Genomic DNA, 14,148 nt, shown 5'->3' on the forward strand with positions numbered 1-14,148 from the left:
ATACAGACAGTAATCAACCCAGAGCACAACTGACTCATCACTCTCAACAGAGTACATTTACTCAAGTACCTCAATACAGTATTAAAGGAATACTGCAAGCAAGGCAAGGCAGCTTTATTTATGTAGCACATTTCATACAACAGGGCAATTCAAAGAGCTTTACAGAGCATTAGAATATAAAAACATAATGAAGGATACAGATTTACAATAGAAGAGTAGAGACAAAATATGAAAGGTAAAATTACTAAATTATTAAAAAAATAAAAATCACCTTTAATGATAGCAAAGGTGCTAATCAGAGGTGCAAAGATAAAAGATAATTTAAAATGATTTAAAATCAAATCAAGTTTGACCAAAAAGATCATTTGTATATCAGTTACTCACCCTATGAATTTGTGAAGAAAACTTTGTTCTTCACACAGTGAACCAAAAATTAAAAAGAAAATAGATTAAAAAAAAACAGTACCAGTAATCCTCTGTTAGACTACACATGGGGTTTCGTACACTTCACACCGAAAGAATTTGTTTCGGAGCACTCGGGGATAGTGAGTTTCATTGGGAGAACAGGCACATTTGTAACAAGCCACTACGCTTGTAAAGCTTTTTTTACTCGATCTGCAATATGGCTGCAAAAACATAAATGCACACATATCATGCAACCAATTATACTGATACATCAATATGTGACTTGTCAGCAATATCAGAGATAATAAGAAAAAATTTGGACTTTGAGCTTCATGTAAGCAAGAAATAATCCTGACTGATTGTGAACAGGTGTCTTTCTGAAAATAGTTCCAGATACAGAGGTTGTGCTTGCATATTTGCATATCATAAGCCGTGTTTCTACAAGTATGTAACCATATGGACATGTACCTAAACCAATCAGTGTTTCCTACCACAGACAGTGCTCTTACATGTAGACGGTGTTGCTACAGGACAGTAAAAGCCGCATCACTGTATCGACGCCGATTATCCACAGAACAGGGTTGCATGCTGACATTTTCAGAACAGAAAAGAACAGGGTGCAGTGCTTTCTGCTGTTTCTCCACAGTTTAGTATCAGAGGACGGTGCTAGGAACCTCAACAGAGCAAAAAACAGTAAGAACCAGAATCATTGTATCAGTACCAAAGAAAAGGCAAAAATAGCCATTCTACTGTGAACTGAACCGAACCAGACTTCTTGCTGGAAATGAGGCTAGACTGTTGGCCATGTTACAGGTTTGTGCTTTCCAAGTGTCCTTTTTCTTTAGTCGATGTTATCATTCCTCCTCGTTATACTCGCAATCAAATCTATTCCTTTAAAAGCTTCTTTTTAGTCCAAAATTCCCTCTTTGTGTATCTCCAGACAGTAATTTCTTATTGAGCTCCAGAGTAGAGATAATGCCACAAAGAGGGACAGAATGCATACACCAAAAACTGTTTCAGTGTATGTGTGTGTGTGTGTGTGTGTGTGTGTGTGTGTGTGTGTGTGCGTGCGTGTGCGTGTGCGTGTGTGTGAGTGAGTGAGAATTGTTTTAAGACAGACTTGAAAAAGTGGCATACATTGTAACTTGAAATATTTGAAGACCTCAAACCACTGCTTAATAACCATGGTAGATATCCATAAGACTGTGTAAAAACAATATAAACGATTTGCCCAAATGCTGGGAAATAAGAGTGGAAAAAGTGATGCGAAGTGACAGGCCATGACTAAGACTTTCTAAGAGCTTCTTCAGGGTGTGTCGTCTCGTCATTTCAGACTCGCACAGGCTCAGACACTTAATTGACTTACCATTATTCAGTCTATTTGGCAGCTTCAGTGGTCATCAATTCAGACATTGGTCACTTCAATGATACAGTTACTCCATTTAGTGTGATTTACTTCTCCAAGAGCCTCCACCCTTAGAGCATCTGTCAGGGGTTCTGGCATTGCTCTCTGTACCCAGTGCTGCCGAGTTCATCCTCACATTCAGCCTGGATATATTTAGGCGTGGTGCCTTTAAGGAATCCACAGTCCACATCATGCAACTTTAAACAGCTGCTTTAATACATTCGTGAAAAATCCCAGTGTTTACTTAAATATATTTCATGCTATGCTGTTTTACAGCTGAAGCGGTGGCAAATTAAAAGCAATAGAAAGCTGGATGTGTTTTTTTTTCCCCTTGAAAGATTAAAGGCTTGAGAATAATACTGAATCTGCTCTTTGAGCTCACATTGTCAATTTTTAATGTCTTTGTCTGCTTCAGATGTGTCTGAATCGTCAGTGCCAGAACGTCAGTGTCTTTGGTGTGCATGAGTGCTCAGCCAAGTGCAGCGGTCGAGGGGTGAGTACGCCGCCTTTCATCCTGTTCCGGTGATACAAAGACCCGATGTGATGGCTGTCTATCTCAAACCAGCCCCCCACCCAGATTAGCTGTGTTCTTAAAATCCCATTCCTCCGTCACACAGGAGCTCATTTTGGCTGTGGTATGTTCAAAATGCCCTGTATACGGTGCGTAGGGAGTCATTACATGCCTTGCAATCAATCATTCTGGATGCTGAAAGGTTCAATCAATTAGATATAATGGCTTCATTTATGCTCAGCTTTGAGTGCCATTCATCATAGTCTCAGGCAGTCGTCCTTGTCCCAAAAACTGTGTTGAAATCTTAAGGCCAGGCTTTATTTGGTCAAACGCTAGGAGCAATGACACGCAGTTTGACTTTGAGCTGTGTAGCTTGGATATTGGATTTTTCTAAAATGCCACCCATCAAACGTCTACGGGTGGTCCTGCTTGAGATGAAATATGTGGCTTTGCGGTATTACCCTTAAATTCACTGGTAGGTCCCCGAAGGCTTTGACTCCGACTGGTAAAGCTTCATCAAAGGAAAACAGTTTTCATGATCTCTTAAAATGCAGCATCTCCAGATATTACACGGTCATATTTGTTTGTCTAGTTCCAATTAAGACGTGTATATAAAGCCTTAAGGACTGTTTTACTCGCAGAAATAAAAGGATGTTGCTCCTGGAGGAGACAGAGCGACCTCTGTGTGCACAGATTAGATCAAGATGTTTCCTTGGAAAGAGGCCCTCACCTGCTCCATATTACCCTGCCGGGGAATCCTCTTAGATTGTACCATTGCTCCACTCTGCAGGACAGACAGACGAGGAAGAGATAAAAACCATGTGCTAAAAGTCTGTTCTGGTTTTTATACCAGACACGTTTGCCATGTGGAGCAGTGCTGGCTGGCGATCGACTCTGTCCATGCAGCACATAGAGCATCTGCATCAAGAGAGTCTGTTGACTGTGGCGTCTGCTGAAACAAGTCAGACAGAAAATTAATTAACAATAGTTTTGATAACTGATTAATCATTTAATCATTTTTGAAGTAAAAAACTTCACTGTGATTTATATCTTTGTAAACTGACATTTTTTTCCCACTCTGTAGCCCTGCATATTAAAGGTAAACTTCAGTATTTTTCAACCTGGACCCTATTTTCCCATGTTTTTGTGTAAAAGTGACTCACTTACTTATGCTGTCTCATCAGTTAAAGGCAAAAATGCCCGAAAAATATCTTTAAATGTCTTTTAAATCTTTTAAAGATTTAAGTACAAATTTGAATTTTATTTTTTTAAAGTAGTTTCAAATAAATAAATAAAATAATAAAATAATTTGAAAATAAATCCACCTTTTACCTTGTTTATTGAGCCAAAGAGAGAATTTCTTATCTCATATTATTATATCAGTGCTCATGTCAATTTACATGGAATAATTTCAAATAATAATTTCACAAATGATGGAAATAGCAATTAAAACAACATGAAACACATACACAATAGGCAAGCAGTAATTGATGTTTACTTTATATCTAATTGTTATGTTTACTTAAAATGAAGTTATATTTACTTAATTTTTTAACGTTGTGGTTACAAAATTAAAATGACAAGATTAATTAAATCAATCTTTCTAAGCTTTAGCGGCTTCAGTAAACCAGATTTACTGTGCTATTTATTTATACTCTGCTGGTTGCAAACTAGTCAGTTATATTTGTATTTTCTTAAACATGTTAACAAAACAAAACTCGCCGATCTCTAACTTGGTTTACCATTGCTGACAAAAAAGTAGTTCCACTTGTTATTTTTAAGTTGCAACAACTTCACAGATTTAAGTAAATACAGCTACATTCTGAGTAAAACTAATCCGATTTAATAGTTACTTTTCAAGGCAATTGTTTTTCCAAGATTATTTGAAGTAAGATCAACTTGTCAGATTTTAAAAAGTTCTTGCCTTTGTTATTCAATTAAAAAAAAGAAAGAAAAACATGAGAAAATAGGGTCCAGGCTAAAAAATGCTGAAGCTACCTTTTAAAGGAGCGTAGTGTTTGGCAAATAATCCAACATACCGTGAAAAAGACAAGCTGTTGACTGCATTTTTGGGCTCATCTAACACTTTATTGTCCTTTTAATATACTTCAGGTGTGCAACAACAACAAGAACTGTCACTGCGAGGCTCACTGGGCGCCTCCCTTCTGTGACAAGGCAGGTTTTGGAGGCAGTGTTGACAGTGGCCCCATCAGATTAACAAGTAAGTTGCAACTCAAGTACATCAAACGGCTGATTTATTGTTGCCGGGGTCATGTTATGTTTTTAGTTTTGGGCATGGAATGTATGTGTGTTTCAACAGCAATATATCAATGACAACAAGTCCTAAAACTTTTTCTCTGCAGGAAACCATCATTTTGTGGCAGGAAATACTGGAGTTTAAAAGCTTAAAAAAAAACCTTTGGATGCATAAAATTTGCTGAGAATTTCAGACTTCAAACATTAAAAATTGATCAAGTCTGCAGGAATGTTGACAAATACAGTCTGGCTGTCGTCTTCAGCACTAGAGGACTTTTGTCTCTGAGACGAGCGATTATTTCCATGTGTGTTTCTGAGCAGACAGTGGGAGTCTGACGGTGGGCATCTTGGTGGCGCTCCTCACTGTCCTGGGAGCCGGTCTGATCATCTGCATCAAGAGGAAAACTCTACTGAGCCTGCTCTTCACCAGTAAAAAGAACCCGGTCGAGAAGCTCAGGTGCTTTTGCAGAGCATGATAATTCAGTTTTTTGTGATTTGGGACATGTGCTTTACTTATCAGAGAAGTTGCTGGGGTGTAATTTTGTTCTTTATTTGTTGTTCATTCCACCATTAATAACCATATGTTCACACCAAATGTAGGAATGGAGCCAAAGCAACAAGCAGACAGCGCAGTGGCTTGAGTTATCAGAGTTACAAGAGAAGATAACCTTTATTGAGCCACACACAGTGGTAAATTCACCTGTTATAGTGATTCAGTGCAGCCTTAAACATAGAATAAAATTTATTTAAAAAATGAGACTTGAATTTAATAACTATCAGCATATGTACAATAATGCATAATATTCTGTATTGCACAGTATTAATTCATAATGCAAGATATGTCAAAGACTGCAGGAAATGTTTAAGTCAAATGATCATTTCTGTTTTCACTATGCCAGCTGGTGCCAATTTGGCTTTTTAAAATGTATTTATTCAGGAAAACATGTCTTTCAAACCCACTTTGGGTTCTGAAGGTATTTAAATAAATACAAAATATGACCATTTCAAGCTTAATTTTCCTCCCCTAAGCCAAATAATAAAACATAACTCCCTCCATAGTTCTTAAATCTTTTTTTAAATTCTGCACCACTCCCTCCTCTCATAAATGACAAGCAGTCCCTTATCATTAACATTTTTAATGTGTTTTTAAATGGTAAAAATCGGTGTCAGACCCTGCTGAGTAGGAACATTTTTACAATTGGTCACACTGTGTAGCCAATTGCTGTGCGTAATTTGTTTTGATTTAATCATTTAAAATATATTACCATTGTAACTGATGTATGATTAACATAATACAGTGTATAATTAAAGATATATCATTTCCCTTTTTAAAATTCCAGATCAGTAAGCGCTGCAATCAGCGGGCCCTCCACCGCGAGCCAGCCTCCCTCTCTGAGCGCGACATCTCCGTCACGACCCGCCCCGCCTCTGCCTCAAAGTACCGCCATCTTCAAGGTCACTAAATCACAAACACACACACACACACACACATATCTTTTTGCAGTATCTGAGTCCAACAATCAGAGGATCACCAGCAGATGATCCGCACTGTATTCTTCCAGGAATGCCGCAGCTGTTTCGTTAGCTCAAATAATTCTCTCAAGGATTGATGTGTTGTTTTCACACAAATGGCAGCTCATTCAAATCCAATTAAATCATCCCTCTCCGTGTGGACATGTGGAGGAGATAGTTATAATGGAGTCTGCGGTGCGCACTGTGTTCACGGCGCGTTTCTTGTCATTAACAGCTGCCTGTTAAAGGCAGAAATTGATTTATCTGCGCCTTTCTCACATGAAGAATGTTGATGCGGCGGCTTGAGATACAAAGTCATCCTGTTGCTGATGATTGCAAGACGGAGCAGGAATTTCTGCTGTAGCGACTCGTGGGTCTACATGGCCACTTATGCCTTAACTACTCCATTACTGCCCCGACATGCTTTGTAATGGGAAGAGACCCTGTGATCGATCGAGTCAGGGGGTGCGGGGATAAGAGGAGCCGTGTCACGCAGTGACATTTGTGCTTGCGGGGTGGCGCACGAGCACGAGCGAGGCAAGCTGTAGTGCATTTCCAGGGAGATTGGTGTTTTCAGTTAGCAGCATGTGGTTTTCATTTGGGGTCAACGGGTAAGAGGAGAAAGGATGTAAGGCTGTTTGATGTAAGCACAGTGCAGGTGAGGTCATTTTCCAGTTGTTGGGAGCTGCGTTTAAACCGCCACATGTGTATTTGTGTGTGTTACATGTTTCCAGCTCTAAATACTCTGCAGACTCATATTTTGGCTCTATTCTATGTCTGATCCGTCTCAATGGGAGTGTGTGTGGGCTCTTTAGCGAATAAGGAGAATATGGCACAGTCTTCCCCTTTTGAGGGGTTACCTGGAGAGGAGTTAGGGGATAGTGAGCAGGCAAGAGGGAGCGTTTGATTTATTCATCTTTGACAGCATCAGGAAGAGGAGGACGTTAACATGGCTGTTTCTGATAGGAAGCAGACGGTTTCTCTTCTGTCTTCTTCTTAGACAAAGTGTATTTTGACTCTCTTGGATCTGATATTCATCTTTCCGCAGCCTCCTCATCGAGGGCCAGAGGCGGTGCTCCCACCGGCCCCCTACCCCTCCCACAGCCTGCGCAGACTGCCCCAGTGCCCTCCGGTTCACCTCAGCCACCCTGTCCCTCTGTCTCTCACCCTGTCCCTCTCCCCCGGCCCCGGGCTGCCGAGACCCCCGTTGCCTCCACCTCACATCCACGTCGCACCAAGGGGGGCGTCATTTCGCACCACGTCACGCCATAACTCCTGCAGGATGGTCATGGTGAGTGACTTCCCTCTTTTATTTGATGATGTTACTCAGCTCGGTCTTGGGAGCTTTTACTCCCCACTACAGCCCATAATACCAAACCAGGGAAATGATGTCGTTCACTGCACCTTCACACGGGTGTCACAACGTTGACTGTTTTCATGGCTCTTTTGCGCCCCATAAAAGTATATGAATGTTGACAGTTACGCACAGTCCCGTAAAATAACGAGGTTAGCCGGCGAGCTCGCGTCACCCAAGCGAAACTTCAATTCTACAGTACAAACCAGCACATAAATAATCAAAACGGAGCCAGACTTGCAGAGGGAGGGGAGACAGGGAAGATGAAACAGCAAGTGGAGTGAGCAGCTATGTCCAAATATCACAGGGTGGTAAATTTGCTGCCACTGGTATTCCATGGAGTTTAGTTCTGGCATCGCAGGCTGTCAAAGTTGAGCGGAAGAGAAAGCCAGAAGTTCCCGGTGTTAAATCCCTCTCTCTCAGTGATTCTCAAAGACTCTTATTTGCTTTAATCCGGTTTGACTTGTACCCTGTGGGCAAGTGAGGCAAAGAGAAAGAGAGAGAGGGTCCAAGAGACAGAAAGACAAAAGGAGGCTTGAGGGAGCCAGTGGCTTCATCAAAGATAATCAATACATGTTTTAAGTCCTTAAAAATTTTACTTATTTTTTAAATTCAGTTCCAGCAACTTATTCAATCATACTCACAATTTTTGTCTTTTTTCTTTTCAATTTTTTACTCATTTTTTAATTCAGTTTCTGCAACTTATTTAATCATATTCACAATTTTAAAGTGTTTTTTATATTTTTACTCATTTTTAATTCAGTATCAGCAACTTATTCAACCATATTCACAATTTTACCTTTTTAATATATTTTTTTTACCTATATTGTTTCTAGATGGTTTAGGGAAAATAGAATAAAATATAAGAAATTAAATAATACATAAAAAAAAACACTTCAGCTTGAAAGATTGAGCGTAATGGTCAGAGTGGAACAGAGGTACAAATTAGAAAAAAAAGGATGAATACTAATACAAAGTGTTTTGGAATTAGTGTGTGTGTATGCATACAGAGAGAGGATGATTTTACATGTATGATTCTTAATGCGGCAAAGGAATTAGATTACTGTATTAAGTATGTAAATCCATGGCAGGGCTCCACCTTTAAATGAATATATTTAAAGGTTCAGTGTGTAGGATTTAAGGGATATATTGTCAGAAATGGAATAGAATATAATGTGTGTATGTGTTTTTTCTATAATCTCCTGAGAATAAGAATTGTTGCATTATCGTTACCTTAGAATGAGCAGCAGGTCCTCATCCACAGTTTTTCATGTGACACTGCCATGTTTCTGCAATAACCCAGAATATATAAACTAAACACAGGCGGACATTAGCAGCCCTGCCGTGATGCAGTGTCACAAAAACTATAATTTCATAACGTGTTACTGCTTTATTCAGTGTTTTTACTGGTTTGAATCACCTTGTCTGTTTGTTTTGGAGATGAAGACACCTCTTTGGATAATTCAGCTACCCATAAAAACCTAAATAGAAGAATTCTAACCAGGAGAAGTTTCAGCTGGTTGCAATCTGCAGTCCTCACCACTAGATGCCCATAAATCTCACACACTGAACCTTTAAGTCATTTTTAAAGCAACTGCAAGTCTTCACTAGTTACAGCCTCTCAAATGTTTGGATTTGCTGCTTTTTTCTGTTTTACCTCATTGTAAGCTGTTTTTTTTGTTTGGGAGTGTTTCTTGGATAAAACAAGTAAACTGAAGATGTCATCTGGGGAAAGTGCGACGGTGATTTTTGACATTTTCAGACATTTTTTTGGTAATCAACAAAAGAACTCAGAGATGAATCCCTCATAAAAATAATAATTTGTTGCAGCCCTTAAAGGAAGTACAAATTAGAAGAAATTAGATAAGAAAAATGAGATGCGGGCAGACAAATCAGCAATGAGTTTCAGCATGTAACAAGTCCTGAGTTAACTGTAGAAAGCCTTTAAGGGCAGCTCTGAAAATGACGCCACGGGGGAGCTGAGGTCAAAGCGGTGCAACGCCAGTGTCAGGCTAATTAGAGGTGTGTTAAACAGATAATGACATTCTGGTCTTGTCCAGATTAATGGAGGGGTCACAGAGGAGGTCTGGCTTTAAAACGCAAACTCTGTTCTGGAGCTAATAAATGTTACGACAGCATATGATGGAATATATCAGCATTAAATAAAGAGCCTCCCATAATTACCCCTTCAATTTTCACTGATAGGTTTGTTTTCGTAATGTTTCTTACTTAACTGTTTATTTATTGGGGTCAGTGCACATTAGTAGTCTTGGTAACACATTAACAGAGTACAGCATGAATAATAATTGTTCTCTAAAAAAGTTCACTATGTACTTTGCTTAAAAATATCCACCTCCCAGAGCCATTTTCAAGACAGAACTCCTTTTAGTTTTACAGAGGCTCTTGGCTGTCACGCACCTGTATAACAGGTGAAGTGCAGCAGCTCTTGGCTCTGTTTTGACTTCAGGAAGTAGATTTTCCCTCTCAGCTGCTGCTATTTAATGTCAAAGTGTGAAACTGAAAGTGATGCCTTTTGGCAGCAGGCTCCACCGACAGTATCTTTAGCAGCTGTTTGGCAGCTTTGAGATGTTGATAAAGCCTTTCCCTCCTCCCACAGTGAGCACTCTCTGCTGGGGGCATGGACGCGTTGTCCAATGGGAGAGCTTCACCTGATGTTAGTTTTTAGACACACTTGGTTGAAGTTATTCTCAGTAACGTTTGTGCTCGTCAAAAGCTACAATAACTTTTAGTCGTCGGTGGTGAAGCTGTCACTATTGTCTAAAAAGAAAAGGAGGTGCTGAGACAGACGGTCTATGGTAAAAATGATGTCCCTCCTACTACCTCTAATGATATTTGCAATAACTCACTGCATGTCAACGAAAACAACCAATACGAGCCGGGAGTCTCTATTTCAGTCATTGCTCCATAACTGCGATCAAACTGTCAAATTACGCAGTGCTGATAGAAAATGAATCAAGATTCTGTCACTGCATTGCCTATTTCTCACCTCAGATGTTCTCAGAGACATGTTTTAGTGTACTGTTTAGCTGTAAAATGAGAAAGATTGTGACCCAGCCGCCATAGTTGACAGATGCACCAAGCACCGCCCGACCAGCTGGAGCAGCGTTCTCATTTTACAGCTAAACAGTACACTTCATAAAGAGAACCAGAGTGTTGGGGTGTGTCCTCGTGATGCTTTAGTCAGTTTACAAACAAGGGTGTTAAAACCGTTAAAATAATTTAAAGAAATAAATGGATAAATACAAAAATACATGAAAATAAATTCTCTTTAAATAAATGAAGAGCGTACAGGTGTAATATACTCCTTCCAACTTTCCCATCTTTTTTTTAGAACTTGTCCTGTTGGAGTCTAGTAGCAAAAGTAATGCTTTCCATCTTAAAGATTTCATTTATGATCAATGCTTTGATCCACTGTAGGTGTTGCTGGTTTTAATCACTTTCTTGTTATGACTTTCCTGCTGGCAGCTCTTAGGATCCTGGATAGACATCTCTCATCAGAGGTCACATTGTCCATATGCAGAGCGCAGCATACAGTTTTTAATGAAAACATCTAATAATTTAACTTTGACAAAGGGACGATGCTTTGAATCGGCAGACCTGATTCGACCGGTGAGTGAGGTCTGAGCTCTCCTTTGTCATGTTTGAGGAGACTTCTCTACAACAAAGTAGAAGAGGAGGAGGTGAATGGAGACCAGATGGAGGCTAGGTAACAGGACTTTATCATGATCTCAGTCTTCTACAGAAGATTAAAACCACATGACTGTCCCACTCCTGGTAAGATGCACGGGCAGGGCTGCCCTGATGCCTGAAGGATGAGGACACGGCAAACAGGCCTGAGCTGTTAGTGCCACCTGCTGGAGACTCTCTGGTATTATCTTAATGTGTCCAATCTCTGACAGGAGTTGGAGAAGCCCAGTCCTCCTCAGAAACCCCTTCCTGCCGATCCAAGGAGCTCCCGTCTGGTTCGAACTCCCTCTGTAGTCCAAGGGCCATCTGTCGCACCTGGTTTACCCAGACCTGTTCGCCCTGTCCCACGCCCCAACAGGTGAGTTCAAACCTCCACCAGATTTCTTTTTTAACAACACTCTGTTGAGAGACTGTTTTAACATATTTGCATCACGTTTTTTCCTCCTCTAGACCCAGTCCCAAGCACCCTCCAACACTACCAAAGCCTTGCATAATCGCCAACGTCAAATACAGCAGCTGAGACTTTGGCCGGAAGGGACAATGTTGTGTTAAGACACTAAAGAATTTTGCACTATGAAAACTCTGAAAACCTTAAACATGAAGGTGGCGGCCTCTCTGAGTTTTGAATCAGGAGACGCGCCGTGTCCCTTTGGTGCTCTGTCCCTGAATGGTGCTACGAGTCTGAGCTCAGGTACATGTAAAGTATTTATATTCTGTATTTATTGCCACGCAGTGCACTGTGCCAGACACTTTTACTACACGGTAGCAATTTTTTGGATTTGTCGTTGGAATCAGTTTCACCATTTTATTTCTTATCGACTGATTCTTTATCAAGGAAGAGTGACGGGAGATTTAGAAAAAAAAAAAAGCAATCTGTGAAATTCTGATTGTGGAAATGTTTTTGTGAAATGTGTTTTAATGAAGGGAACCCTTTATATTACAGGTTTGTTCTGTATGCCAAAGGAAGAGTTGAAAAAGAGTTTTGTGCAATGACAGATGACTTCAGACAATACTTGGGCCCAATCCCAATATTTCCCTTGCGTGAACCACTTACCCTCGAAGGTGGAGCCAGGAAATGAGTTCAAATGAGACGTGTAAACTAAACTAAGTGCTTGTTTTAAGTGTCACAGTGGTCAAATTATCGTACGTTATGGCAAATTTGGAATTATTGCTCGTACAGAGGGCAAAATTATTTAACAAATATGATAATTATCATACATCTGGCAACACTGACGACTACCAATGTTGTATCAGAGTCTTCAACAGCTATTTTTATTGGGGAAAATTTCAAAGACTACTCTTTGTAACTCTGTCCAGAGGTGCAAAGTGACACTCAAAAACAAGGGGTAAAACTAAGAGAGGGGATTGGGCCCTGTCATTAATTTTGAACCCAGTGGGGGGTTTCTTGCGGGGTAACGCTCTCCGTAGCCGCTTTGAGCCAATCTGATGAGGCTTGAAACAACTGCAGAAAAAGAAAAAGTGGTGTTACTGCAAGAGTTCTGCAATTGGGGAAGTTTTTTTTTTTTGTTTCACAGACAGCTGAAATTCAGGTCTGTTTCCTCTGCATTTATATTTCGGAAAGGTACCAAGTCGATTTGTGAAATGTCACTGATTTGCCATTTCTTTTTCATTAACAAGACCCAAGAGGCTCACTTGAGGGATCTGGGTACTGAGGTATGAACTGAACACGGATCTAAAATGAGCCGAGATCAAGGAAGCGTCCAATCCTCGGAGAGAGTAAACGTCTCTGAAATATTGCTCTGCTAAAGGTCGTGTGTGTTTTTCAGTATTTCCCCATGTGCCTGCCTACACTGAGGACTCTGTGTGATCTCTGTGATTAAATCACAAAATCACTGAGGACTTTCTTTAAGCTGCAGCCACGCAGGCGCTCGCAAGTAAACCGCCAGTGTCTGGCCACAGTGTTCATGTGTGGATTTTAAATCATGTTTTTCTGCGATGGGAAAAGGACAGACTCACGTGACAAGGACACATTTCTAGATCTCTTTCTGTCACTGAAGTGAAGTTTCATTCAAAACTATGTGGCAGATATTCATTTTCTAGTTTTTGTACCTTTTTAATTTGGCTATGGAGATTAGTTTTTTTTTTTTACGTAAATCAACATGCCAGATACAAAATCCTACATGAATCATTTGTAATAGTTAAACAGTGTCTTCTTTTTGTTTTACTGGAATGCAATGCAGCATATATTCATTCACACTGAGTAACATTTCATTTACAGCTCTCGTTCACAAATATGGCTTAAAACTGACTTTTGTTACTTTTGATACTGTTATCTTTTTAATAATGCACTAGTTTTACATTCAGTGCTTTGTTTACTTTGCTTTTTCAGCGCTACATATGTGTCCATGTACTAATAGACAGTGTTTGAGTCCTGTTACCTGTGCGTATGTCCAGATGTTCTTCGTATGTTGTGTTACAGGTGAACACATTTCAATGGAGAATGCTTTTTTTATATAATGATTGTTTGATACATCATCATATGTAAAGAAAACACGTGTCAGTGTCCAGTCATGGTATTTTTAACACTCATGCAGTATTAGTAAAACAGTTTTTCAAACACTTAAGAACATTCTTGTTATTGATATATGTGACAACGGGATATATATAACACTATATCTCAAGAGCGCCTTGACGGAAATTTCAAATTCGGCACAAACGTCCACTTGGACTCAATAATGACGTGATAACATTTTGGTGGTTAAAGGTCACTGTTACCTTGCATCAGGCTCATTCTCGTGAACCAGATATCTCAGTTATGGCTTGGGGGAATTTCCTTAAATTTGGCACAAACATCTACTTAGGCTTTGCAAAAAATGATATGAATTTGGTGGTCAGAGGTCAAGGTTACTGTGGTTTTGCATCTGTCCTATTATCTGAAGATGGCCTTGAGGGAGTTTCCTCGAATGTGGCACAAACATCCACTCAGAGTGAACTGCTCAGAATTTTTTCTGTAAAGGTCAAGGTCACTGTGACCTC

The 14,148-nt window shown here is 39.9% G+C and overlaps 1 protein-coding gene across 1 annotated transcript in view; it reads left to right on the plus strand.

The window, feature by feature from the left end:
* Positions 1-13,033, plus strand: part of LOC121959295 (disintegrin and metalloproteinase domain-containing protein 12) — a 104,498-nt gene extending 91,465 nt beyond the window's left edge. Inside the window, exons 17-23 of the mRNA XM_042508543.1 lie at positions 2,226-2,303; positions 4,434-4,542; positions 4,899-5,034; positions 5,918-6,032; positions 7,138-7,380; positions 11,364-11,509; positions 11,602-13,033. Coding sequence (XP_042364477.1) covers positions 2,226-2,303; positions 4,434-4,542; positions 4,899-5,034; positions 5,918-6,032; positions 7,138-7,380; positions 11,364-11,509; positions 11,602-11,671 — 897 coding nt within the window. The 3' untranslated portion in view covers positions 11,672-13,033. The remainder of the gene's footprint in view (positions 1-2,225; positions 2,304-4,433; positions 4,543-4,898; positions 5,035-5,917; positions 6,033-7,137; positions 7,381-11,363; positions 11,510-11,601) is intronic.
* Positions 13,034-14,148: the final 1,115 nt, after the last annotated feature.

Source organism: Plectropomus leopardus, chromosome 19, assembly GCF_008729295.1.
Source record: "Plectropomus leopardus isolate mb chromosome 19, YSFRI_Pleo_2.0, whole genome shotgun sequence".
Lineage (NCBI taxonomy): Eukaryota > Metazoa > Chordata > Actinopteri > Perciformes > Serranidae > Plectropomus > Plectropomus leopardus.